Source organism: Phyllostomus hastatus, unplaced genomic scaffold (genome assembly GCF_019186645.2).
Source record: "Phyllostomus hastatus isolate PE091 unplaced genomic scaffold, TTU_PhHast_1.1 phas_contig_30, whole genome shotgun sequence".
Lineage (NCBI taxonomy): Eukaryota > Metazoa > Chordata > Mammalia > Chiroptera > Phyllostomidae > Phyllostomus > Phyllostomus hastatus.
Genome location: NW_025333841.1, coordinates 50,811 through 77,018, shown reverse-complemented (window position 1 = coordinate 77,018; position 26,208 = coordinate 50,811). Strand labels below are relative to the sequence as shown.

Below are 26,208 nucleotides of genomic sequence, written 5' to 3'. Positions count from 1 at the left end.
TATATACATGTCTAGTCACTCTGTTGTACATGTGAAACTAATATAATATTGTATGTCAACCATAACTGAAAAATAAACTTTAAAATAATCTATAAAAAGAACTTCAACAAAGAGAGGAAATATAAAAATGGAAGTAGAAAACATAAAAAACAATCAGTCATAAATGAAGAATATATTAACTGAAATGAAGAATGCCTTACAGGGAATCAACAGTGGAGTAGATTAAGCCGAAGATCAGATGAGAGATTTGGAAGATAAGGAAGCAGAAAGCACCCAACCAGAACAACAAAAAGAAAACAGAATCCAACAAAATGAGTATAGTATAAGGAGCCTCAGGGACAACATTAACTTTGCCCACATTCGCAACATGCGGATACCAGAATGAAAAGACAGAAAGCAAGGAATTGAAAACTTATTTGAAAAAATAATGATGGAAAACTTCCCCAACCTGATGAAGGAAACAGACATACAAGTCCAGGAATCACAGAGAGTCTCAAATAAGATGAACCCGAAGTTGCCCGCACCAAGACAGATCATAATTAAAATGCCAAAGGTTAAAGACAAAGAGAGAATCTTAAAAGCAGCAAGAGAAGAACAGTTAGTTACCTACATGAGAGCTCCCATAAGACTGTCAGCTGATTTATCAAAAGAAACTTTGCAGGCCAGAAGGGAGTGGCAAGAAATATTCACAGTGGTGAAAAGCAAAGACATACAACCAACATTATTCTGCCCAGCAAGGCTATCATTTAGAATCAAAGGACAGATAAAGAGCTTCCCAGAGGAGACAAAGCTAAAGAAGTTCATCACCACCAAACCAGTATTATATGAAATGTTAAAGGGTCTTCTTTAAGAAGAAGAAGAAGATCAAAAATACAAACAATAAATGGCAATAAATACATATCTATCAGCAATTGAACCTAAAAAAAACACCAAAATAAATGAACAAGCAGAACAGAAAGAGAATCATAGGTACAGAAAATGTTTTAATGGTCACCAGATGGGAAGGCAATTGAGCAGGGGGTGGGTGATAAAGGAAAAGGGATTAATAAATTGAAATTGGTTAGTCCAGAGTAATCATGGGTGCATAAAGTACATAATAGGGAATACAGTCAATAATAGTCTAATAACTATGTATGGTGTCAGATGGGTGAGAGGTTTATGGGGATGATCACTTATTCTCATGTAATGCCTACCCCCTCGGGTGTACATGTATGTCAGCTGTCAATGAAAATTGAAAAAAGATGTCAAAAACTACTTCTGTAATAAATTTAAAAATGAGCAGAGATGACCTTACATTTTCAAGAAATTCTGTATTGATTCAACATATAGAGGATATGCTTCTGTGTTCTGAAATTCTCTCAGACTCTCAAGAAGCTACTGTTTACTTTATTGCAATAGTTGGCCTCAGGGGAGCATAAGGTCTCTGAAGACAAACTCCAATTTTGCCTACCTAAAGCAAAATACCTTGGACATTTAATATGAAAAGATGGACTTCTAATTAACCCTGAGAGATTGAAAGGATTTTTCTGTTTCACTCTTCCAAAAAGAGAAACATTTAAGAGGATTTGTAGGACTAATCAGTTATTGCTGAAATTGGGTACCAAATTTTTCACTTACTGCTCAACCTTTTTATACTCTACTCAGATTAGATAACCCAGCCCAATCAGATGGACTCCAGAAGCAAAAAAGCTGTAAGCACTTTAAAAAACAACTTAACCAAAGCTCCAGTTCTTGGACACCCTGACTATGATCTGCTATTCTTTCCTTTTTGTACATGAGGGCAAAGGAAGCAATTTAGTAGTGATCACTCCCAAACATGGTGATCACCAATCAGCCCACAGGGTATTGGAGTCAACAACTGGATTCAGTAGCAAAAGGGCTGCCCCAAAGCATGGGGAACATCTTCGAAGCAGCACTATTATGCAAGGCTACTGAAGAAATTGCCATGGGATCCCCATTAACTATCTATGTTCCACATTTCATTGAAACTCTTTTAAACTCTCACTGTACTCAGCCTTATTCTGCCATCAGGCTAGCCTCTTACAAAGTATTGCTGCTTTCCACTGTCTGCATTACTTTAACTTGATGCAATATTCTTAACCCTGATACTTTGCTTCCTTCTCTACAGGACAAAGATGACTATGACTATATTCTATTAACTAATTATCTTCTGACACTTAGGAATGATTTAAGGGAGATGCCTATTGATAATGCTGGCCTAATTTGGTTTATAGATGGATCCCCTTTAAGGGATGGACTGGGACATTATTGTGCTGGATATGCCATTACCTCTTCAGTTGATGTACTTGAAAACTCCTATCTGCCAGCAATAAAGACAGCAGAACTGGCTGAATTAATTGCTTTAACTTGGGCTTGTCATCTATCTAAAGACCTGACAGAAAAATATATATATACTGATAGCCAGTGTGCTTTAGGAGTAGCACATGACTTTGGCATGGTATGGAAATAAAAAGGTTAACCTCTTAACCTCTTCAGGGGCACCTATTAAAAATGGACAACAGTTTTCAAAATTATTAGAGGGCCCACAACAACCAAAACAATTGGCGATAATTAAGATACCAGGCCACTCTAAATATACTACTATAGAGGCAAGAGGAAATTGGTTGGCAGGCATAGCTGCTCAGCAAGTGGCCCTAAATGATAAAGTCGTCCAGATGTACGAATGTGTCTCTATCTCACAAGACACATTAAAAGAAACCTGTCACAGATGATGCATCGTGGTGTGTACAGAAGGAAAAACATTTATGAAGTGCTTCCTATACATCAGGCAGGGCTCAGAGCATTTTATCTGTGTGAATGTGTTTAAGAAACTTAGAGAAAGATGAGAAACAGATCTAATCAGCAAGAGTGGGAAATAATGACAGCTACGACTTAGGTTAAAAGAAAATTCTTAAGGTGAAAAAAAAAAAAAAACCCTGTCTTTTAAAATTCCAGGAAACTGCCATAGAGGATAAAAAATGGATATGGAAACAAAAGGAGGAAATTTGATAGCAATCAGCAACAGTGGGTTGGGCCTAATAAAAGACCTATTCTACTTATTGGAGCACAGCTACCAATACTTCAATGTATACATGAGTTGACCAACTGGAGCAAGAAAAAAATCCTATCATGGGGGAAAAAACAGTATTATTGGAAGCCTTCTCCCACAGTGGCTCTATGTTTGCAACCACCATTCTGTTTGCCCTAAATACAACCCTGGGGAAACCCTTGATTGGTCTCAGGGGCATTTTCCTTTATGTCCTGGGTCTTATGAGATATGGCAGGTGGATTTTATCCTTATGTCACCATCTCAAGAATATGAATGTGTATTAGTATTAATTTGTATGTTCTTGCACTGGGTCAAGGCTTTTCCTTGCAGGAGAGCAACAGCACAAACCATAGGACAAATTTTATCGGAAAAAAAAGAATTCTCACATGGGAGGGTGGGTTACCCAGTGACAGAACATTTTACTGAAGTAATTACATCGACTTGTGAAATTTGCGCCATAATGTAACATGTCCATTGATTCCCAATCCTCAGGATTGGTGGAGCTAACCAACGGAACGATGAAGACTCAGTTGGCAAAATTAACAGATGTTTTTAATCTCCCATGGCCAAAAGCCTTCTCTTCAGCAGTCCTCACCCTGTGAGCCACCCCTCTTGGGAAACATTAATTCTCACCTTTTGAGATAATAACAGATCGACCTATGAGGTTAGATGAAGAAACTTATGAGCTGACATTACTGAAAGGGGACATCTTACACTATTGCCAAGGTTTGTTCAAGTAACTTCAGGAAAATACCTAATTGGTACCTGCTTCATTTCACAGTGAGGTCCAGGAGATGAAGACTTTAAAGATCGTGGACTACAACATGGAGAATTTGTTTATTGGAAGACACACTGGATAAAAGATTCTCTACAACCTTGTTGAATGGGGCCATATCAGGTATTATTAACCAATACACATGCAGCTAAATTAAGAGGTATAAACTCATGGATTCAAGTTTTTCATTTTAAAAAGGTACCACACCTGGTGTGGTCAAAGGTTCCCATTTCTGAGATGTGATTCTGATGAAAAAGAATCAAGGAAACCTCTAAGGACTAGAAGGAGATAACATTTGGGTAATCAGCTATCCTGAGATTGCAGACTCGACCTACTGAAAGTTTGGACTTTAAGACTCATTATGAAGAGCAGACATTATATTTCTTCCTTTTTATTCTATTTTGATAATAATACCTGTAGCAGTTGTTGTAAGACTTTGTTGGACTTATACATACTCTCATAAATAAATACATTAATCTAGGATCGAATAAGAATAGGAAATGAAACTGATTTACATTCTTATACTTGTCTCCCTGCTATACCTATACATAGAAAATGTATATGCTTTCCTAGACCCCTCCCTTACTAAACATAGAAAGGTTAACTTGGAAGCCCATTTTCTTTCTATTTGTTATTAGAAAATGAAGTTATACTCATTCATTATGATGATCACACTGATTCTTGTACTACTGGCTACCTACTGGCTTTTTCCCACTGTTAACTTTCAGTCACATACTATTAAACAAATATTTCCTATTGGATTATTGTTATTGTTTCTCTTTTATTATGTAAATAGACAGAGAAGGAAGGGGAATAACAGAAATGATGGAACATGAATCAGAGTAGCCTGTAGATTCTAAATGATCCAGAGCATTTTTTCTCTTTAATTCATAGATCTATGCCTGACTAAACCTAATGGGCAGACCACAGAACCAATAATTTAACCCACTCTCATATTCCAGATTACCTAAAATCCCCTTCATTCCCATTGGTCAGAAGTAAAAAATGCAGAACACTGTCTTACACAACAACAGATAATTCCTAGGAATGAGCCTTCTTAGCTTTGTGGGACTGAACAATGATCAAAATGGTCATCAATGCATTTTCTGGACTGATTTGTGACCAAAAGGGGGACATGCAGAAAGGAAGGGAATGTAAGGACCTCAGTCTAAATAGATAACAAGGGAAGAATAAAGAGTCTATCTAAAAACTCCTGCTGTGACAAACCATGGGGGATAGTCATTCACATACATCGAGATATATAGCTTCAAAACTAACAGTCAGTGTTACAGAAAACAGTGCCTGCTCTTCCTACTTCCAGATTGTTGACATAAGAAACGTCCAAACCTGTTGAGAATTTTTATAAGAGTTTCATGGAGCCAAGCTGATGACATATGCTGGGGAGCAGGGCTCTCACATGCTCCAGAGAATAACAGTTTTGTAGCTTCTTTTATGCATTTGAGATTAGGGAGGGAAGGTAAGGAAAATTATGTGAAGATGGGAGAAAGCAAGGTGGGGACTGGATTACAGGATAGTTAGTATTATGTGTCCTCTTTGAGGGGCCTGAAAGGGCGCATTTCAAAGGAGTGTTCACCTAGATGCACAGAAGGAATGGAAGGGACTTGCCCAAGGCCAAAATAACCTTTTACTAAAAAGTGATATGCTTGGGGTGTGACTATCCACCATGACCTGCCCACTTAGAAATGTATGATCAGATCACCCTGTGAGATTACTTCCCATAGAACTCCTTTTTGTCATCCACAAAATAAAATGCATCTCAAAGAGTTTCAAGGCAGTTTCATTGTTTCCAGACCCATCTTTATCTTTCTTCTCTCATCTTCCAATTTCATGTAAAACTCTTAGTCATCAAAATGTATGTAGCCTAATTAAAAATGCACCAGATATACTTTTTGCTTACTCTTCTGCCCATATAAGCACCCTCACTTTCCCAAAGCTGGAGCACTGTTTCAGGGTTTCTTGAAACTGCACTCAGGCTGTGGTCTTCAGATAGGCTCAAATGAAACTCCTTCTCTCAAATGTCCAGAGATTCAGTTTTCCTTCCATTGACACTTGTATTCCTACAGTAAATCCCACTTGCTTATGGTATGTAATAATTGCTATCTGCTTCTGAATTCGGTTTGCTAGTATTTTGGGGGGAGGATTATGTCATCTATATTTAAGAAGAAGATTGGTCTGCAGTTTTCTTAATTTTGGATGTCTTTGAGTGTCTTTGGCACCAGGCTCATTGTTTTCTGCTGGGCTCAGCTTATCAATAGTGATACTACTGGCTAGAAATGCCAGGAGGCCTTAGGACGCGGGACCCAAGGTGAGCCCTCTTTCCAAACCAGTGTTGTGGCTGGATCAGCACTTGTGGTTCTGATCATGCCTGCAAGACAAACCTCAGTAATAACCATCAGGAAATTTTGAAAGGACAAGTTTTATTATGTACAAGTCCTGGAGGGTACATGGCATGCCTGGGACCACTTGGTAAGGTTGCAGTTACAGAAAAAGAGCTCAAACCTGGGGTCTGCTTTTATTAGGGTCAAGGGTAGGGGCCTAGGGTTTCACAGGTTCACTCTTTTTTCTTTTTCTTCATGGCCTTAAAAAAATTCTCACCCAAGGATATGTTTATTGATTTTGGAGAGAGAAGAAGGGGGAGAGAGAGACATTGCTGTGAGAGAGAAATATTGATCGGTTGCCTCCCACACATGCCCTGACCAGGGGTTGAACCCACAACCTATTTATGTGCCCTGACCTGGAACCAAGCCCACAACCTTTAGGTACACAGGATGATGCTCCAACCAACTGAGCTACCTGGTGATGGTTCACAAGTTTACTCTTTTTTTTAAGTTTTTTTAAAGATTTTATTTATTTATTTTTAGAGAGGTGAAGGGAGGGAGAAAGAGAGAGAGAGAAACATCAATGTGTGGTTGCCTCTCATGGGGCCCCCACTGGGGACCTGGCCAGCAACCCAGGCATGTGCCCTGACAGGGAATCCAACCTGCGATGCTTTGGTTCCCAGCCCTATGGGTTTACCCTTTACTGGTGAATATAAAACATAAGAACAGGTTAACAGGTCTCTTTTGGAGTTTGTGACTTCCTACAAATTTTCTCATTGTACCTGTGTGCCTAATTTGTTGCCATAAAGTTGTCACACTATTTTCTTATAATTCTCTCAGTGTACATACAGTCATTGGTGATGTTTCCCTTTTCAGTCCTGATTTTGGTGATTTCTCAGGAATCTCTTTTCCTTCTTGGTCAGTCTGCCTAAGGTGGGTCATTTTGATTATCTTTCCAAATAACCAACTTCAGGTTTTATTGCTTTCATGCTGACAAATTTAGAATAAATATTACCTCTGAGGAAGACAAAGAGAATGGGACCAGGAGGAGGACTACAGGGGACATCCAAGGTAATAGTAGTGTGTAAAAAATTCCTATCAATATTTGATCATGGAATGAAGGACTCCTAATTATGTATCTCTGACTCTGGCCATTCACTGGTGCTCCAGAATCAAATTTTGAAGTGCATTCTGGATAATTCCACTTGCATGTCCTATAAGATCCTCAACCTCAACATAACCTCAACCATCACTTCTTTCCCCAAATTGCTTAACTTCCTAAAGACTAATGGCCATTTCTCAGGTGAATGTACACTGGGAAAAGACAACTACCCACACCTGTCAGATGTCTGCCTACTGTACATCAGTTCCTCTGGAGCAACAGCAAGCTAACCAACTCCCTTTTTGTTTAGAAAAATGTTTAAATTAAAGTACAGTTGGCTGGCATACAATGTAGCATACTGGTTTCAAGGGTACAACATAAGTGATTCAACTTTTACATATCTTGGTGATGTGAAAATTAGAAACAGAAATCTCACACCACCCAGCAATTTCACTTCTGGGTATTTACCCTAAGAAAAAGACAACACTAATTCAAAACGATATCTGTACCCCTATGTTCATGGCAGCTTCATTTACAATAGCCAAGATATGGAAGGAATCCAAAGTCCATTGATGGATAAATGGACCAAAAAGAATGTGTTGCATATATGCAATGGAATATTACCCAACCAACTCTTTTTTATTCTCAACAGTGCTCCCAGGCATGTAGAAGATGCTAAGGCATATCAGCAATCTGAGACAGAGGAGGCAGAGACCACTCTCTCAGGCAGTGCCCCAGAAAAGCCCAAACGTTGGATGTGTGCTCCAACTCTGGCTCTCCCCAGGAAGAAGCTGGGAGTTGGGCTTTTTGTTCCTGCTCCTTTCCTCACTGGGCCAGGGGCATGTGTAGCAGTCCAAACTGTCGCCTTTGTTCTCTGAGGCCCCCAACCCGCCCCAACCTGGCAACTTTTCCTATCAGTGCTTAGATACAGGCAAGGTAGAAGCTTATTCTTTGAGCATCCTCACAAAAAGTCTGGAAGTTGGACATGCATTTCTTTCCTCTCTTTCCCTCTGCAGGGAGAAGCTGAGGATCTAGGAGTTTTCTCCCAATTGCCACACTCTGCTGGGAGGAGGAACTGGTCAGTGAGTGGGTCCTAGTCCGAACCATTGCTTTTCTTCAAAGCAACCCCCGGACCTGTGGTGCTTAGATTCACACAAGAGAGGAACCAGTCTCCTAGGAAGCCTGCTGAAAAGCTGGAACAAGGGATGTATAAAAATGGTTTTCTCTTTCTCTCCTGAGGGAGAAGGCAGGAGCTGGGAGTTTCCTCCTGCACTGGCACTGTGCCAGGGGCAGCGACTTTGGCAAATGATAGCCATGAAGTTTACCATTGGTTTCAATGTACAGTTGTTTTAAAAAACCCACAATACAGTGAAGCCACAATAGGTGAACTGCAATATAGTGAGGGACAACTGTATACTTCACTGGTGGGTACCCATATAGAATTTTATATGTTGTTAAAATTACATAGGTTTAAGAGTGTAGAAAGTGTTTAAGAGCATATGAAGTGTTCATAAGAGTGTGGGAAAGGCTTGTAGGAGTGTGGGAAGGGTTTATAAAGTCTTAAAAACTATATAAATAATAAAATAAATATAATGCCGCTACTTTGAGGATTTTCACCTATGGCGGGGGTCTCTGGAACATAACTCCTGCTATAGGTGAGGGATCACTGTAGTTGGTTTCTCACTCCAAAGGGGGTGCAGAGTCCTCTTAACTGGTTTCTGGATTTCTCACAAAGGGGATTGGTGCATGTGTCATTCTTGCTAATGTCTGTGTGGGGGGGAAGGAGTGTGTCTGGGCCTTCCTGTTGCACCATCTTTTGATGTCACCCTCTCATTTGGATGCTATCAATGAGTTAAACATGTATTAAGTAAACTACATATCTCAAGAGGTATTTTTAATAGCCTATATGCTCTAAACCTGAAACTAATACAAATTAGTGTTGAACGCAATGCGTAAGAGGAAAATAAAATAATTTAAAAATTACAGAAAATTAGAAAATATGTTTTTAAGAAAATGAAAATGGAGACACAACTCACAGATTGGGAGACAATATTTGCAAAACACACTTATGAAAGATTTGTACCTGGAAGGGGTAAAGAATATTCAACCTTCAATAATATGAAATGAAACAACTCAATGAATAATGAGCAAAAAAATTGAACAGACGCTGTGCTAAAGAAGAGAATGCATGGCCAGGAAGCTATTGAGAAGATGTTCAAACTTATTCACCATTACGGAAACACAAATCAAAGCCACAGTGAAATACCACAACTTACCTATAAGCATGGCTTAAAAAAAAACAAATACAGGGAATGGGAAGGGCCACAGGGAATGAGGAACCAGTGGGACTCTCATGCATTCTTGGGGAGAATGTAAAAGGGTATAGACTTTCTGGGAAACAGTTTGTAAGTCTCTTACAAAGTTAAAAAACATGCTTCCCTTGTGTTCCATCCAGCGAACGAACTCTAGATATATACCCAAGAGGAATGAAAACCAACATTCACGAAACACCTGCACGCAAATGTTCATAGCAGCTTCCTCAGCGGCTCAGGTGACAGTACACTGGGGCTGGGTGAATACCCAGACGTTGACAGGACTGCTGAACACAGGGTCTAAGCTGACATCAATCCTGGAGGCCCAGAGTGTTGTGATGGAGGGCCTGTTAGTATGCACTTATGAGGCACTGGAAATAAAAGGAGCTGGGGGGCAGAGTCTCATTCCAGTAAGCTGGCCCATGCTCTGGATCAACAGTGGTCATTTACCCAGCCCCCCAACTTTGATCATTGAAAGTTATGGACTCGGAGGTCGGCACAATGATGCCCACAGTGTCATTGGTCTGTGAGGAAAGAGTCATCCAGGTGGGTAAAGCCAACTGAATCCTCTGATTCTGGCCGCACCCCCAGGCTAAGATAGAAGGTCAAAACCAATACCACCATCCTGCAGAGCCCCAGGTGGGGGGTGGGGTTAGGAGTGATTAGCAACCCTATTGAAGACAAATAAAATGCAGGGGAAGAGGAGGCAGTAGAGCCTCAGGGCTAAAGAAAGTGGAGGAGGTGTGAAGAAGTTTTAGGATTCTCTCTATGGAGGAGAGAGGGAGGGAAGGGGGGGAGAAAAGGGAAATGGTGAGAGGGATGTCAGAGGCTTGCCCTGCATGGATGGGGAATGTTTCCTAGGACAGCGGTGGGTACAGAGTTTTCTCTGTCCTTTACTGTCTATTTTAGCACATATGAAATAACACACCATGTCTTTAAAACTCCCTGGGACAAGTGGGGGAGGGCGGTATCTGCACACAGGCAGGGATTGTGGGGGGCAGAGGGGCCACACTTCAGGAGTATGAGCAAAACTTCCGAGTGCACCCAGTCTCCCTGCCCCATAGACTTCTCCATCCAGCCCCCTAGCAACAGATGTTCACACACCCCAGGCCTCTCTTGGAAGTCATGTGGAGTAGGATGCAGGAGGGAGAGGTGGCTGGAAGGACAGAGGAGTCTGAATGGGAAAGAGAGGGAGAAACATGGAAGGAATGGGGGAGTGCTGTGGCAGTAGGTGTTAGGTGGCAGAAGCCTGTGGAAATTCTGACCCTTGAGGCCTTCTAGAAACCAAGAGAGTGCCAGGACTGATTGGCTCAAGGAAGCTGGGAGCAGGGCGGTTCAGGAAAATTTGACAGACAGCGAGTGGCCTGTTCAGCCTGCCCACTGCAAAGCCTTGGCTCTGCATCCATTCACGCCTTTAAAACAAGTCTGTATGTACACCCCAGATGTATTCTCACACATTATATCGGATTGAGTAGGGTTTCTTTAAAATTACAAAAGTGTAACCAACTCCATACTAGTGCAACGTGCTGTATGCCCGTGAAATCTAGGACACAGCCTCCCACACTGCTTTGACTGCAGCGTTTTAATCTAGTGGATGCATATGCCATGTTGCATTCACCCATTTCCTTGCTGATGGGACTTTAGAGTGTTTCCAGTGTCTCCCATCACCAGCACCCTTGTGCACGTGTCCTGCTACACTACCTGCACCAGCGTGTCCCACAAGATGTAACTGTCAGAGGACTTGCTGGGTCATAGAGGAAATGGGCGCTTTTGCAGTGTTAAGGTTTTCCACTTAAAGCAAGGGCTCTGGAGCAGGACTGTCTGGTTTCAATCCTACTGCTGATCTCAACAAGCCAGTGACCTTGGCCCAGTGGCTTAACCTCCCGCTGCATCTTTCCTCACCCTTCAGAGGGCACCAACACTGGGCACTTCACTCCTAGGACTGTCGTGAGGATGTGTTAGTGCTTATGGAGAACAGCGCGAGGCACGCAGTACGTGTTGCTTAAGTTGCTCTTCCTCAATCCTGTCAAATTACCCTAGCAAATGGGTCTTTTGTGTCGCAGCACAAGCCCGCCAAATCTCACCCCTATGTGGGCCGCCCTGCCACACTGCCTCAGCAGAGGGCAAAGCACTGATTCGCTCCTCATCTCTCCCATATTGGGAATGGTTGCAAACCTGGTGTGTGAAAATCGAAATATAGTTTCAGTTCACATCACCAGGATCAATGATGGCGAGCATCTTTTGCCATGTGTACCGGCCTTCGGGATTCCTTCTTCTTTGAATGGACTCAGAATGGGGACATGCTGAGAGAGCGGGCAAACCCCAGCCCATTCACTAAACCGACCCGGCCCGCCCCGCCAGGAGTTTCCTGAGCACCTAGCCACTGCCTGATTAGGTCACACCTCATAACGGTAATTGAGTGGTGGTAGGCACCCTACAGCCAGTCAATATGACCACTTTTCGCTCTCTGGCCCTTTAAGAAAAAGTAGGCCCACCCCGGGTTTCTGGGGCCCCTTCACCCATTGGGTGAGAAGTCTAAATTTTGAATAATGGCGGGCAGACCCTTTGTGTGCTACATGCTTGTCCTCTGCCCGCCACCAGACAGGTCCCCTCCTCTCCCCGCTTTGTGAACGGGAAACTGAGGCTCAGTGTTGCGACTCCACCTGGAAAGCAGGTGCCTGGCCAAGGAAGGCGGGACCGGAAGTGATGCGAGGACATCCCACCACCCTGGAATTCATCCGCCAGATCTGCCGCCAACGGCCACCGCGTTGGCGGGATTTGAGACCCCCAGAGACCCTGCAGGTTATTGGCCAGGGCTTCGACAGGCCTGCATACAAGGGATGTGCTGATTGGGCTGGGGCGGCGGGCCAATGAGCGGGCCGCATCCTGGCGCCAAAGGCGCTGGGACGTCACACATTCCAGCGGTTGGACTGGGGAGTTCCCTGAGGTTCCAGACCGCTGGCTTCCGCAGACGGTTCGGTGTTCCTGCCGCCCGCCAGCAGACTCTCCCGCCGAGGCCACCTTGCCCAGGGTAATTGTCTCGGCAGAAGCTGGACTTTCGGGTTCTAGCAGCATGAGCTCCCTGAACGAGGACGAGGGATCTGTTTCCAGGGAGGGGTTGGATCCAGAGAGCGGACAGAGGGCCGGCCCAGTAGGCTTTGCTTTGGGGTTGCCGCAGAACAGAGAAGGCGAGGTTGAGCACCAGGGCCAGGGTGAGGGCGAGGGCCAGTTCCCAGATTCTGAGGGCTTCGTGGGCGACCAGCATGTGATGGAAGTGGCAGAGCAGGTGGCCCAGGGCTGGGAAGGCAGAAGTGGTTCCCGGCCGACTCTGAGGGCGCCACTTGGGCCCTTATTTGGCAATACGTTTGCAATGCCCCTCCCGCAGCGGCTGCGCACCCGAGATGGCTGGGGTTCCCGCAGAAGCCTGTTCCCAGAGAGCAGGGACAGAGAGGTGTCCACTGTGTGGTTGGAGCCAGAGCCAGGTCCCAGGGGTAGAGGCACGAGGGCCCATGGCTGGCTGGGATCGCAGATATCCCCGGGCGTCTCGTTCCACTTCAGGGGGCCTGAAGGAGACTGCGTCTGGGGAAGCCCTAAGCAAGGGGTGAGGTATAGGTCCAAAGCCAGTGTGGATCGCCAGCGTGCTTTCGAGGAAGGCCTGGAGAGCTTGCCGTGGTCTGAGTCTGAGTTGTCTGACCAGTTCAGTGAGATGCAGCTCACAGGGGGGAGTATTCGTCAGAAAGGAGGGGGCTGGGCCAAACTCGAAAGCCTCAGTGACACACGCAGTCCCTGGAGCAGCTCTGCCAGGGAGAAGTTCCTTCCCTTGCCAGGTCCTTGCCTGTCCTTTGCGCCTCAAACACTGTCTTCGGGCGAGGCAGGGCAGGCTGTTAGGGACCCGGAAGTGTCCTCTGAGGAACCACACAGTGTCCCCTGGGGAGAGGCTGGGAGTGGGCCCAGCTACCTGCCCTTAGTGGCTGCTGCAGGTGAGCTGCCCAAGGCCACTCCTAGAGGGAACGTGGCCCAGGAGGTGACAGCCCTGGAGAGGGCCACCAAAGTTGTCCTCGAAGGTTTCTGTCATATGCCGGGCCAGAGAGGTTCAGGAGCTCCCCAGGATCCAGCCACCTCCTCTTGGATTGGTGGTGTTCCGCTGTTTGGGACGGGCAATAGTCATGCCTTGGCCCCTATTGGAACCAAAGAGTCCAAGCCCACTGGCACTGGGCAGGAGTCTGTGGCCCAGAGGAACAGTGGGTCCGAGCCAGTGGTGGGAGAAGGAGACGCTGAGGAGCCGGGCAGAGAACCGTTCCCAGAGAGCGAAGTGAGTATGAGGCCATGCTTCTCCCTGCTTCCCACCCTTCTGCCCACCCCCTGCCTCTGTGCCTCTGTTCCCTCTGTCTGTCCCTCAGGGTTGTCATTACTTTGAGCAGGGCAGTCTGTAGGACACCACTCTGAGTGTGCCGGGCAACACACTGCACAACTGGCAAGTTTCCCAGCCTCCTCCACCAGAGGGGGCTGGATGGAAGGGAAGGCTGGGACAGGTGATTTGGAGGGGACCCCTGCAAAATTTGGGAAACAAAGCTTTAATGGTTAGACCTGTCAGCTGCCTGACTCCTACCTCACAGGTGCTCCCCAGCCTCCCTTGCAGGGGGCCTGGGCTTCCTCTGCACCCCACTGTTCTCTCCAGCTCAGCTCTGCCTCCTGGCCCAGGGCTGCCTGAGGGAGGACGTGCTGAGGAGCTCAGTCTCGGAACTGCCTTCTCTCTCCCCTGCCCCACCCCAGCCCCTACACACACAAAAGCACAGACAGTCCCACACTCACCCACGTACACACATCCGGAGTTCAAATCAACAGGGACTTTTTGTTTCAGTCTCCGACACAAGGGCAGACACATTCGTTTCCTTGTGGGTATGGTGGAGAATCCGACACTGGCGCTGTGAGCAACAGACATGCCCAGGATCCGGCACAGTTGGAGCCCTTGGCGCTGAGCGAAGAAGAAGTCTTGGCCAGTGGGCCCGGCACCTTCCAGTGAGTTCCATGAGTTTGCTGGAGTGGAGGGGACAGAGGACCAGGAAGGAGACGTCTGGCTCTTGGTCTGGCTCTGGCTCTGGCTCTGCCAGGGTCTCAGCTTTCTCCCTCTCTCCCTGCCTCGCCTGAGAACTTCTCCCACAGGAAACAGGGTGTCAACAGGGCGGGACCCAAGCCACCTCATCTCCTGTGTGAGATTTACATGCAGGGGTCATTTGTGGCAGTGTCACAAACTGCAACTCCAGACCTAGAGTTTCAGCAGAACAGGGCCTTTTCTGATAAGTCCTGTTGGGCCACAGGGCTCGTTTCCCAGGGGCTGGTTGTGACTGCAGCTCTGCAAGTGTTCAACCCAGAGCTATACACATTTTTGGGACCACAGTCCTGAGTGGGCTACCCCTGGGACACAGGGCAGGGGGGCCCAGAGAGAGGCAGGGAGGTGCTGGACACAACGGGGCCACCTTGTTGCCGGCAGAGGGTGGTGCTGCCTCACGTTGCCCTTCCCGAAGCCCTTTCTTCCTCCCTGGGAGCTTTGGAAGCTGGATTTTGTGTTCTTTCCCTCTCAGGTGACCTGGAACCTCCTGAGGAACTCTCAAGACCTGAAAGGCTGCAGCAGCCACAGCAACCACTTGGAGCAGAGGCTTGTCCTTGGGTAATGCTTCTTCTAGTTCCTAGAAATGCAGACCAAAGTAGTCGATGAGAACTGTGTGTTAAAGTGACCCGTCCCCCAACCCCAATACCTCACCACCACCACCCCATACCTTATGGAGGGCATGTGCCTCCTTTTCCACTGAGGAGCCAGAACTGGTCTAGGCTCCCAGGTGAGGGGAGGGGCATTGAAGGGAGAGGAAGCCTCAGTGTGCTAATCATTTCTCTTTCCCTTATGTCTACTGGCCAGTTGGAAGAGCTCCAGAGAGGACTACATGCCATTAGACAGCAACCTGGTATGAGGACCCTGTAGCCTTTGCCTGGGTCAGGACCATGGGCAGTCTTACCATGGGGGAGGATGAGGGATGCAGGCCTGAGGCATTGACATTCCTCTGGGGAGACAAACGCACCAGGCCTGGCCCTGGAGCCTGCTGTGCATGCACAGCCAGTTTTCTGGACAAGGAGGAAAGTGTGGCTCAGAATGCAAGCACACTGTGCCAGCCCCAACCTGTCCTAGAGCTCTCCTTCCCTAGGATGTGTAGAGATGCTGCCTCTCTGATTTTCCCTTCAATACTGCTGGGTATGGCCTCTGTGGGTCTTGTTTGTCTGAGAAGTTCTGAGTGGTTCTGATATGCCCCCAAGCTTGAGCACTCCTGGGCACATGTTGTCCTGTTTGGAAAACATGTCCACCTTGAATTCAGGTGGTGGGGGAGGGAGTCAGGCCCAGGGCTCCTTGGGTAGGGTTCTGCAGGGGGTTTCTGTTGCAGGGGCGAGGCACCTTGTCCCAGGGTCAAGGGGGGATGGGGTTCAGTATTCCTCTCTCTGGAATGACTGCTTATGCCTCTCTGTGTTTCAGCAGCCATGCAGTCCCTGGCTGAGAAGCTCCCGAAATCTTGAAGTGAGTGTTACGCACATCATACCCCTTCCCCACAGTCGTGGCTGTTGAAGAGTGCTGTGCGCTGGCCCTGGGTGGACGTTCCTCCCTGATTCTGCTCTGTTTGACAGGTGGAACCTAGCTCCTTCCTGCAAGAAGAGCAGTTGGTACCGTTGTACCCCTTGAGCTGTGGCCAAGCTGGTTCCCTCCTGTTCCCCTTCAGCCAGTGCTTCTGCACTCCCTTGTTTTGCATCCTCCCCATCCTGTTTGTTAGCATTTTACATTAAAGTTTTTCTGAAATTCTGTGGTCTCTGTTAGGAGTAGAGCCTGTGGACATGGGATTCTGGGCTGGGAGGACCTGGAGCTTCTCCATCTCAGAGCTCTGCACAGCAGTACAGCTGGAATTCTGTGCTGGGCTTTTTTGCCTGCCGGGCTTTTGAGCTACCATCTGATAGGAGCCTGTCAGTCAGGCCACCTGATGCCCTGCGTCTGGGCTCTGGGTGGCTCTGCCTGGCCACATTGGCATTTCCTCCCTTTCTCGTGCAGTCCCTCATTCTGTTCTATGCTGCTGTCATCTGCATTTGGGGTTTTACGGCATTCCTTACTGCTTTTTCCCTCACCTTCAGCAGGCACTCATGACCCCCCTTCGAGAGCTCAGTCCCTTTTCCCATCTGTCACTGGGTGTCCCATCTACCCTGCTTTGCTGCCTGAACATCCTTGATCTCCTCCATAGATTTCTGCTGGTGGCCTTCCCTGCACCTGCATTTGAAGAGGTGTAAAAGTGCCCAGTTGAGCTCCTGTCCCCCCTTTCCAGGACCAATCACTGTGGAGTCCTTCCCTCCCTCTGGGGCTCCTGTGCACATGGACTCTCACCCAGGAACCTGGGGGATGTTTTCCTCTCCTTTGGCTCTCATCTTTGAACCTTGGCTGTGAGTCCTGGCAGTTCCTTTCTTGGATTCACTGGAGGGGTGCAGACAGTGGCCCCAGTCCAGGGTCTTCCACATCAAAGGGAAAGTTTCAGGGAACACGGGGAAAAAAAGGTGCACATTAATCTGAGCTGCAGGACGGGGAGTGAATCTGTTCTGGCTCAGGGCCAACCTGGGGGGAACTGCTTTCCAGAGCCAGTGATCACATCCTTCCTGGCCTCCCCAGCCAATGCTCCTCCTGTAGCCTAGTCATCTCCACACCCTCCAGTGGAAAGTGGCCAGCCAGTGTCTATGGTGAAGGTGGTTAGTAGGTCTCACTGTTGTTGAATGGTGCCTTTCAAATACACCTGGACCCACCTGGGACTCAGGTTTTCCTAGTGATGGTAGTTCTGAGCCCCAGCTCAGTCTCCCACACTCCCTCCTTAGGTCACACGAGGTTGAGTGTGACTCTGGCTGGGAATTGGTTCCTTCCTTCAGTCAGCACCCAGAGCTGTGCAGGCCTGGGACTCAAGACACACTTGTATTTGAGAGGGTTGGGGGCTGTTTCTGCCAGACTCCGTTCCCAAGAGACTGGTGTTTAATATGCAAAACAAGGGACTGTGGTGCGTAGGACACTCTAGGTAGGGTGCGTGTTTGTGTGTCTGTGAGTGAATAAACCTAACCAGGGATAATGGTCCTTGAGAAATGTGTGGTTAGGGAGTAAGTGAAGGCCCTTAACACATGGAGGAGTAAAAGCAAGTATGGGATCTACTTTTATCAACAGGTAGTGTTACATCACAAACATATTGGGGGTGGGGAGTATGCAGAAGTCACACCTTCCATAGGCAGGGTGTCCTGAATATGAAAATGTCGGAGTTGCTGGAGGTGGCTGTGGATTGTAGTGTTCGGACCTATGATGTCTGACCACTCCTGGAGTGAGCATGGGGAGGATGGCCACCTTAGACTAGAGGACACACCTCATCCTAGAGGCAGGGAGCTCACACAGGACACCGCCCTCACATGGTCGAGCAGGGCACGGGCAGCATGGGTGCAGTGATGAAGCAAAATAAAGTGACTGCACCTGGGTAAGTGGGCACACTCAGTTCCACCGTTCCTCTACATTCTCACCCTGTCTCTCACCTGTGCCCTGTGCATAAGCTGAGGCAGACAACCCATCACCTGTGGGATGGGACCATCACAGACCACAGGGCCACAAAAGAGTGTTTGTGGGACTTCATCTTTCTACTTCAAACCTCTCATTTGTGAAAGTAGGCTCCGTTGCTCAGGCTGTGCCTGTGTCTCTGACCCAGGGGCTATCTCCTGGCGGGGTGACATGCTGTTTGAGTGACTAAGTTTGGGAGAGACTTTCCAGATGATTTTTCTGCTGACAGACGTGCAGGCAGATTGCAATGTGGGCAGTCCAGCACAGGCATTGCACTGGGATCCCTGGGGCTAGGATGGCGAGACTGAGGAAGGTGAGAAGTGCGCCGAAGGGGGTCATGGGGACGCAGAAACGCAACATGCAGAGGCTAGTTTTACCTGCCTCCCTTGCCTCCTTGAGCACATGCTCTCCCGCTTCCATAGGGAGACCCACTTGGGCACAATAATCTGCTATAAGCTTGCACATCACAGGTCACAGACCATCTCAGTGCCTTCCAGTTCTAGGGGGAAATGAGGGCATGTACTGAGGCATAGAGTAAAGAAACACATCGGGGCCCCAGGGAGATTGATGAGGTTGAACCTCAGCCCTGATTCAGCATGCCCATTGTGCCTTTTCCCTCCAACCTTCTCTCCAAACTGGGAGGTAGTAGTGGCTGCCCTGGAGAGCCCTCCTTCCCAGCTGGCCTACTTCTGCTACCTGCCGAGTTCCTGGGCAGACCCCCCACCCCCACCCCCCAAGTCAACCACCACCACAAACATGTCCCTCAGCTCGATCTCGACCAGCCAACTGCTCTTAGCAGACTCTGGGAAAGTTGGCACACCCAGACAGTGTAAGAGGAGTTGAATACAAATAGGGAGCTGAGAGGAGCAGGCAGAGAAATTGTGCCCAAAGATGACCACGTTCTAATGTTCGCAATCAGCTAGTATGTTATCATGCATAGAAATGGGGTGCTAACCTGTGCACGTGCAACACTCGTGCTACTCAACTCATTTTTAAAGTATATTTTATTGATTATGCTGTTACAATTGTCCCATTTCCCCCCTTCTCTCCCCTCCACCCTGAACACTCTCTCCCACCCACATTCCCCCCTTTAGTTCATGTCCATGTCTCATAGTTATAAGGTCTTTAGCTTCTTCATTTCCTATACTATTCTTGCCCTCCCCCTATTTTCTACCTACCATCTATACTGCTTATTCTGTGTACCATTTCCCCCTCTCTCCTCCACCCACTGCCCTCTTGCTAACCCTCCATGTGATCTCCATCTCTGTGGTTCTGCTCCTGTTCTAGTTGTTTGCTTAGTTTTGTTTTGTTTTTGTTTTAGGTGTGGTTGTTAATAACTGTGAGTTTGCTGTCATTTTACTGTACATGTTTTCTATCTTCTTTTTCCTAGATAAGTCCTTTTAACACTTCATATAATAAGGGCTTAGTGATGACGTACTCCTTTAACCTGACCTTCCCTGAGAAACAGTTTATCTGCCCTTTCATTCTAAATGAAAGCTTTGCTGGATGGAGCAATCTTGGATGTAGGTCCTTGCCTTTCATGAATTGGAATACTTCTTTCCAGCCCCTTCTTGCCTGCAAGGTTTCTTTTGAGAAATCAGATGACATTCTGATGGGAACTCCTTTGTAGGTAACTGTCTCCTTATCTCTTGCTGCTTCTAGGATTCTCTCCTTCATTTTAATCTTGGGGGCTGTAATTATGATGTGCCTTGGTGTGTTCCTCCTTGGGTCCAACTTCTTTGAGACTCCCTGAGCTTCATGGACTTCCTGGATGTCTATTTCCTTTGCCAGATTGGGGAAGTTCTCCTTTATTATTTGTTTAAATAATGTTTCCACTTGTTGCTCTTCCTCTTCCTCTTCTGCTACCCCTATAATTCGGATGTTGGAACGTTTAAAGATTTCCTGCAGGTTCCTAGGCCTCTCCCCATTTCTTGAATTCTTATTTCTTCATTGTTTTCTGATAGGATGTTTCTTTCTTCTTTGTGGTTCACTCCATTGATTTGCGTCCCAGTTTTCTTCCCATCGCTATTGGTTCCCTGTGCATTTTCCTTTATTTCACTTAGCATAGCCTTCATTTCTTCATCTAATTTGTGACCAAATTCAACCAATTCTGTGAGCATCCTGGTCACCAGTGCTTTGAACTGTGCATCTGATAGGTTGGCTATCTCTTCGTTGCTTAGTTGTATTTTTTCAGGAGCTTTGATATGTTCTTTTGTTTGGGCCATTTTTTTTTTTTGTCTTGGTGCACCTGTTACATGTGAGGGGCAGAACCTTAGGTGTTCACCAGGGCAGGGCAACTCACATCACTTTGTTGTGACGCTGTTTGTGGGGGTGGGTCCGAGAGGGAACAGTGGCGCTTGCTGTGCCCTCTGCTGGATTTCAGTCACTTCCCCCACTTTCCCCAAGCAAACTGGGCCCTTCCGGTGCTGAGTTGTCTGTGGGGGGCTTGTGTACATTCTAGGACCCTGTGGATCTCTCCAATGAACTGTCCTGTGAGGCTGGGAGTGTCTCCTGACAACTCAACCCCCACAGGTGTTTTCAGTCAGTATTTTGAAGCCTTATTTCCCTGTGCTGGAACCCTGGGTTGCGTGGTCTGTCTTACTCCACAGTTTTGCCAGGTTAATTATGCACGAATGTGGGACCGCCCAGTTAGCCAGCCGTCTCAAGTGCTGCACCCGTCCAAAATCCCCTGCCTTGCTGAGTTCACCCCACCCGCACCTGTGGTCGGCCAGCTGCCACCTGCGCACCTGGGGTTCGCCAGCCAGTGCTTTGATTGCCAGGCCCCCTCTGTGCCTGGCCCTCTGACTCCAGCCCTCCCACCGGTCTGGATGAATGTGTCTCTTTTAACTCCTTGGTTGTCAGACTTCCATACAGTTCGATTTTCTGTCAGTTCTGGGTTTTTTTTGGTGTGTGTTTGTTTCTAAATTGTTCTTATTTTGGTTGTGCAAGGAGGCACGATGTGTCTACCTACGCCTCCATCTTAGCTGGAAGTCCCTACTCAACTCATTGTAAGGAAGGGTGTTTTTTTCTGGATTATCCATTCAGCTTGAATATCATCTCAAGGCTTTGAAGTGGCAGAGGGAGGTAGGAGTATAGACCGTGATGATCAGCTATGAGCAGGATTTGATCCTACAACACTGGCTTGGAAGTTGAAAGAAGGCAGCCGTGAGCCAAAGAATGCAGGCATCTCCTACAGCTGGAAGGATGGTGAAATTGCTTTCTTCTAGAGCCTCCAGAAGAACACGCTACCCTCCTGACACCTGGACATTAGCCCAGTGGTTTCTGTGTCTTAGCCTGCCCTCCAGGAGTATACTGCAAGAAACCAGTGTACTTTTCCAGCCACTCAATTTGTAGTAATTTGTTATGGCAAGATTAAGAATGTAATTCTCTAAGGGATAACAACATTTCAATGGCCACTCAGCTCAGAGGGAACTCTGGAGATTTGTTGGCATGTGTGTCCAGCCTTGATGCAGTGTGTACAGCATGCCTGGGATCTCAGGTTTTCATTTCCAAGTAGGACCTTGAACTCTGCAAGCAACATAGATGGTGTCTCATATGATAACCTCTTCAAGTGTGATAACTTTCCCAAAAGGAAACAGCGGGTAGGTGGTGGAATCAGGATCTAAACTCTGGTCTATGCATTTATGTAGATCTAAACCTCAGCTGTGCAAATAGTAGAAAATGAAGCATGTTGCAAGAATAAATATACTGCACAGTTCTGAGCAGAAAAAGGAAAACAAATTTGCATGTACACTATAATCACAACTATGTTAAATATGTATATAAAAGGTTATAAGCTCAAGAAATGTGCAAATTTTATAGAGTCAAGTTGCACTAAAGCATGAATGTCCAGAATGGGTTTCCAGCAGCTCTGAATCTTTTTTGGGCTATGGAACCTGTGTTAGTCTGTTCCAGCTGCCAACACAAAGTACCACAGGCTGGGTGGCTTAAGCAACAGAAATTTATTTTCTCATAATTCTGGGTACTAGAGGTCTAAGGTCAAGGTGCCACTAAATTGCATTGCTGCTGAGTGTGCTCCTCTTTGCTTGGTAATGGCCAGCTTCTCTTGTGTCCTCACATAGCATTTCCTGTGTGCCCATGGGGAGAGAGAGACACGGACATGTGGTGTCTCTCTCTTGTTGTAAGGACACCAGTCCTATCAGATTAGGGACCCACTCTTATGACCTTGTTTATTCTTAATTACCTCCCTAAAGGCCTTATCTCCAAAAAACAGTCTTCTTGAGGGTTAGGGCTTCAATGTAGCAATTTTAGTGCAACGCTGTTAAGTCCATAACAAGATTCCTTTGAGAAGCTGATGAAAGCTTGTACACCCTTTTAAGGAGACTGTCTGCATCACCTCCCGTACTTTTTGCACACAATTTCAGGAAGTTCCTAGACCTCAGGTTGAAAACCAGTGTTCCAGGCCACCTTCCTCTTTGCACAGATGGAGAACACAGAGGTTCAAAATGGGGAAGTGGTTTTCAGCAGGTTAGGAGAGAGCCAGGTCCCCAGATTCCTCATCTAGTGTTTGCCCTACCTTACTTTGATGTCTATTAGGCCTGGTAGGTCAACTATCCAGGGTGACCCCAGCACATCACAGGTCCTGTGGACAGGGTAAAGAGAGCAGTGCTTCTTCACCTGGGGTGTTCATGTGGGTTAACAAAGCTCTAGCTGTGATGGACAGCAAATGGGATAGATGTTGGTGCTTCAAACTAGTCAGGAGGTTGGGAAGAAGCCGTACCATTCAATATCCACTCACAAGAGGCCTGAATGCGAAGAGGTGGAAGTGCTTCAGTACCGCTGAAAGACAAAGGGAGGCTGAGGAGGCACAGCCATGGACTGTCTGTGGCCTTGACATGGCACTGTCCCTGGAGCTCTCAGATTGCTCACTATACACTCTCCAAGAGTTGGCCTGTGACATTTCTCTGAGAGTTCTTCTAGCTCTAATATTCTGAACTTCTCTGAACCGGGAGCAGGAACCATGGATAAAATACTACTTGAGGCATTTGGGAAATGACTTTGGCAAATGATAGCCATGAAGTTTACCATTGGTTTCAATGTACAGTTGTTTTAAAAAACCCACAATACAGTGAAGCCACAATAGGTGAACTGCAATATAGTGAGGGACAACTGTATACTTCACTGGTGGGTACCCATATAGAATTTTATATGTTGTTAAAATTACATAGGTTTAAGAGTGTAGAAAGTGTTTAAGAGCATATGAAGTGTTCATAAGAGTGTGGGAAAGGCTTGTAGGAGTGTGGGAAGGGTTTATAAAGTCTTAAAAACTATATAAATAATAAAATAAATATAATGCCGCTACTTTGAGGATTTTCACCTATGGCGGGGGTCTCTGGAACATAACTCCTGCTATAGGTGAGGGATCACTGTAGTTGGTTTCTCACTCCAAAGGGGTGCAGAGTCCTCTTAACTGGTTTCTGGATTTCTCACAAAGGGGATTGGTGCATGTGTCATTCTTGCTAATGTCTGTGTGGGGGGAAGGAGTGTGTCTGGGCCTTCCTGTTGCACCATCTTTTGATGTCACCCTCTCATTTGGATGCTATCAATGAGTTAAACATGTATTAAGTAAACTACATATCTCAAGAGGTATTTTTAATAGCCTATATGCTCTAAACCTGAAACTAATACAAATTAGTGTTGAACGCAATGCGTAAGAGGAAAATAAAATAATTTAAAAATTACAGAAAATTAGAAAATATGTTTTTAAGAAAATGAAAATGGAGACACAACTCACAGATTGGGAGACAATATTTGCAAAACACACTTATGAAAGATTTGTACCTGAAAGGGGTAAAGAATATTCAACCTTCAATAATATGAAATGAAACAACTCAATGAATAATGAGCAAAAAAATTGAACAGACGCTGTGCTAAAGAAGAGAATGCATGGCCAGGAAGCTATTGAGAAGATGTTCAAACTTATTCATCATTACGGAAACACAAATCAAAGCCACAGTGAAATACCACAACTTACCTATAAGCATGGCTTAAAAAAAAACAAATACAGGGAATGGGAAGGGCCACAGGGAATGAGGAACCAGTGGGACTCTCATGCATTCTTGGGGAGAATGTAAAAGGGTATAGACTTTCTGGGAAACAGTTTGTAAGTCTCTTACAAAGTTAAAAACATGCTTCCCTTGTGTTCCATCCAGCGAACGAACTCTAGATATATACCCAAGAGGAATGAAAACCAACATTCACGAAACACCTGCACGCAAATGTTCATAGCAGCTTCCTCAGCGGCTCAGGTGACAGTACACTGGGGCTGGGTGAATACCCAGACGTTGACAGGACTGCTGAACACAGGGTCTAAGCTGACATCAATCCTGGAGGCCCAGAGTGTTGTGATGGAGGGCCTGTTAGTATGCACTTATGAGGCACTGGAAATAAAAGGAGCTGGGGGCAGAGTCTCATTCCAGTAAGCTGGCCCATGCTCTGGATCAACAGTGGTCATTTACCCAGCCCCCAACTTTGATCATTGAAAGTTATGGACTCGGAGGTCGGCACAATGATGCCCACAGTGTCATTGGTCTGTGAGGAAAGAGTCATCCAGGTGGGTAAAGCCAACTGAATCCTCTGATTCTGGCCGCACCCCAGGCTAAGATAGAAGGTCAAAACCAATACCACCATCCTGCAGAGCCCCAGGTGGGGGGTGGGGTTAGGAGTGATTAGCAACCCTATTGAAGACAAATAAAATGCAGGGGAAGAGGAGGCAGTAGAGCCTCAGGGCTAAAGAAAGTGGAGGAGGTGTGAAGAAGTTTTAGGATTCTCTCTATGGAGGAGAGAGGGAGGGAAGGGGGGGAGAAAAGGGAAATGGTGAGAGGGATGTCAGAGGCTTGCCCTGCATGGATGGGGGAATGTTTCCTAGGACAGCGGTGGGTACAGAGTTTTCTCTGTCCTTTACTGTCTATTTTAGCACATATGAAATAACACACCATGTCTTTAAAACTCCCTGGGACAAGTGGGGGAGGGCGGTATCTGCACACAGGCAGGGATTGTGGGGGGCAGAGGGGCCACACTTCAGGAGTATGAGCAAAACTTCCGAGTGCACCCAGTCTCCCTGCCCCATAGACTTCTCCATCCAGCCCCCTAGCAACAGATGTTCACACACCCCAGGCCTCTCTTGGAAGTCATGTGGAGTAGGATGCAGGAGGGAGAGGTGGCTGGAAGGACAGAGGAGTCTGAATGGGAAAGAGAGGGAGAAACATGGAAGGAATGGGGGGAGTGCTGTGGCAGTAGGTGTTAGGTGGCAGAAGCCTGTGGAAATTCTGACCCTTGAGGCCTTCTAGAAACCAAGAGAGTGCCAGGACTGATTGGCTCAAGGAAGCTGGGAGCAGGGCGGTTCAGGAAAATTTGACAGACAGCGAGTGGCCTGTTCAGCCTGCCCACTGCAAAGCCTTGGCTCTGCATCCATTCACACCTTTAAAACGAGTCTGTATGTACACCCGAGATATATTCTCACACATTATATCGGATTGAGTAGGGTTTCTTTAAAATTACAAAAGTGTAACCTGTCCATACTAGTGCAACATGCTGTATGACCTTGAAATCTAGGACACAGTCTCCCGCGTTGCTTTGACTGTAGCGTTTTAATCTAGTGGATGCATATGCCACGTTGCATTCACCCATTTCCTTGCTGATGGGACTTTACAGTGTTTCCAGTGTCTCCCATCACCAGCACCCTTGTGCACGTGTCCTGCTACACTACCTGCACCAGCGTGTCCCACAAGATGTACCTGTCAGAGGACTTGCTGGGTCATAGAGGAAATGGGCGCTTTTGCAGTGTTAAGGTTTTCCACTCAAGGCAAGGGCTCTGGAGCAGGACTGTCTGGTTTCAATCCTACTGCTGATCTCAACAAGCCAGTGACCTTGGCCCAGTGGCTTAACCTCCCGCTGCATCTTTCCTCACCCTTCAGAGGGCACCAACACTGGGCACTTCACTCCTAGGACTGTCGTGAGGATGTGTTAGTGCTTATGGAGAACAGCGCGAGGCACGCAGTACGTG

General features: G+C 46.6%; 1 protein-coding gene across 1 annotated transcript; it reads left to right on the top strand.

The window, feature by feature from the left end:
• Positions 1–12,650: 12,650 nt before the first annotated feature.
• On the top strand, positions 12,651–16,301 carry LOC123819039 (uncharacterized protein CXorf49 homolog). Its single transcript, XM_045839354.1, has 3 exons — positions 12,651–13,889; positions 15,160–15,245; positions 16,247–16,301. The coding sequence occupies exons 1-3, from the start codon at positions 12,651–12,653 to the stop codon at positions 16,299–16,301; spliced, it is 1,380 nt and encodes a 459-aa protein (XP_045695310.1).
• The last annotated feature ends 9,907 nt before the right edge of the window (positions 16,302–26,208 follow it).

Bases quoted from the DNA above. Each gene is read 5' to 3' on its own strand.
- LOC123819039 (XM_045839354.1), top strand. From the start codon at position 12,651: ATGAGCTCCCTGAACGAGGACGAGGGATCTGTTTCCAGGGAGGGGTTG. The intron at 13,890-15,159 runs GTGAGTATGAGG...TTTCCCTCTCAG, and splicing joins AACCGTTCCCAGAGAGCGAA to GTGACCTGGAACCTCCTGAG. The intron at 15,246-16,246 runs GTAATGCTTCTT...TCTGTTTGACAG, and splicing joins GAGCAGAGGCTTGTCCTTGG to GTGGAACCTAGCTCCTTCCT.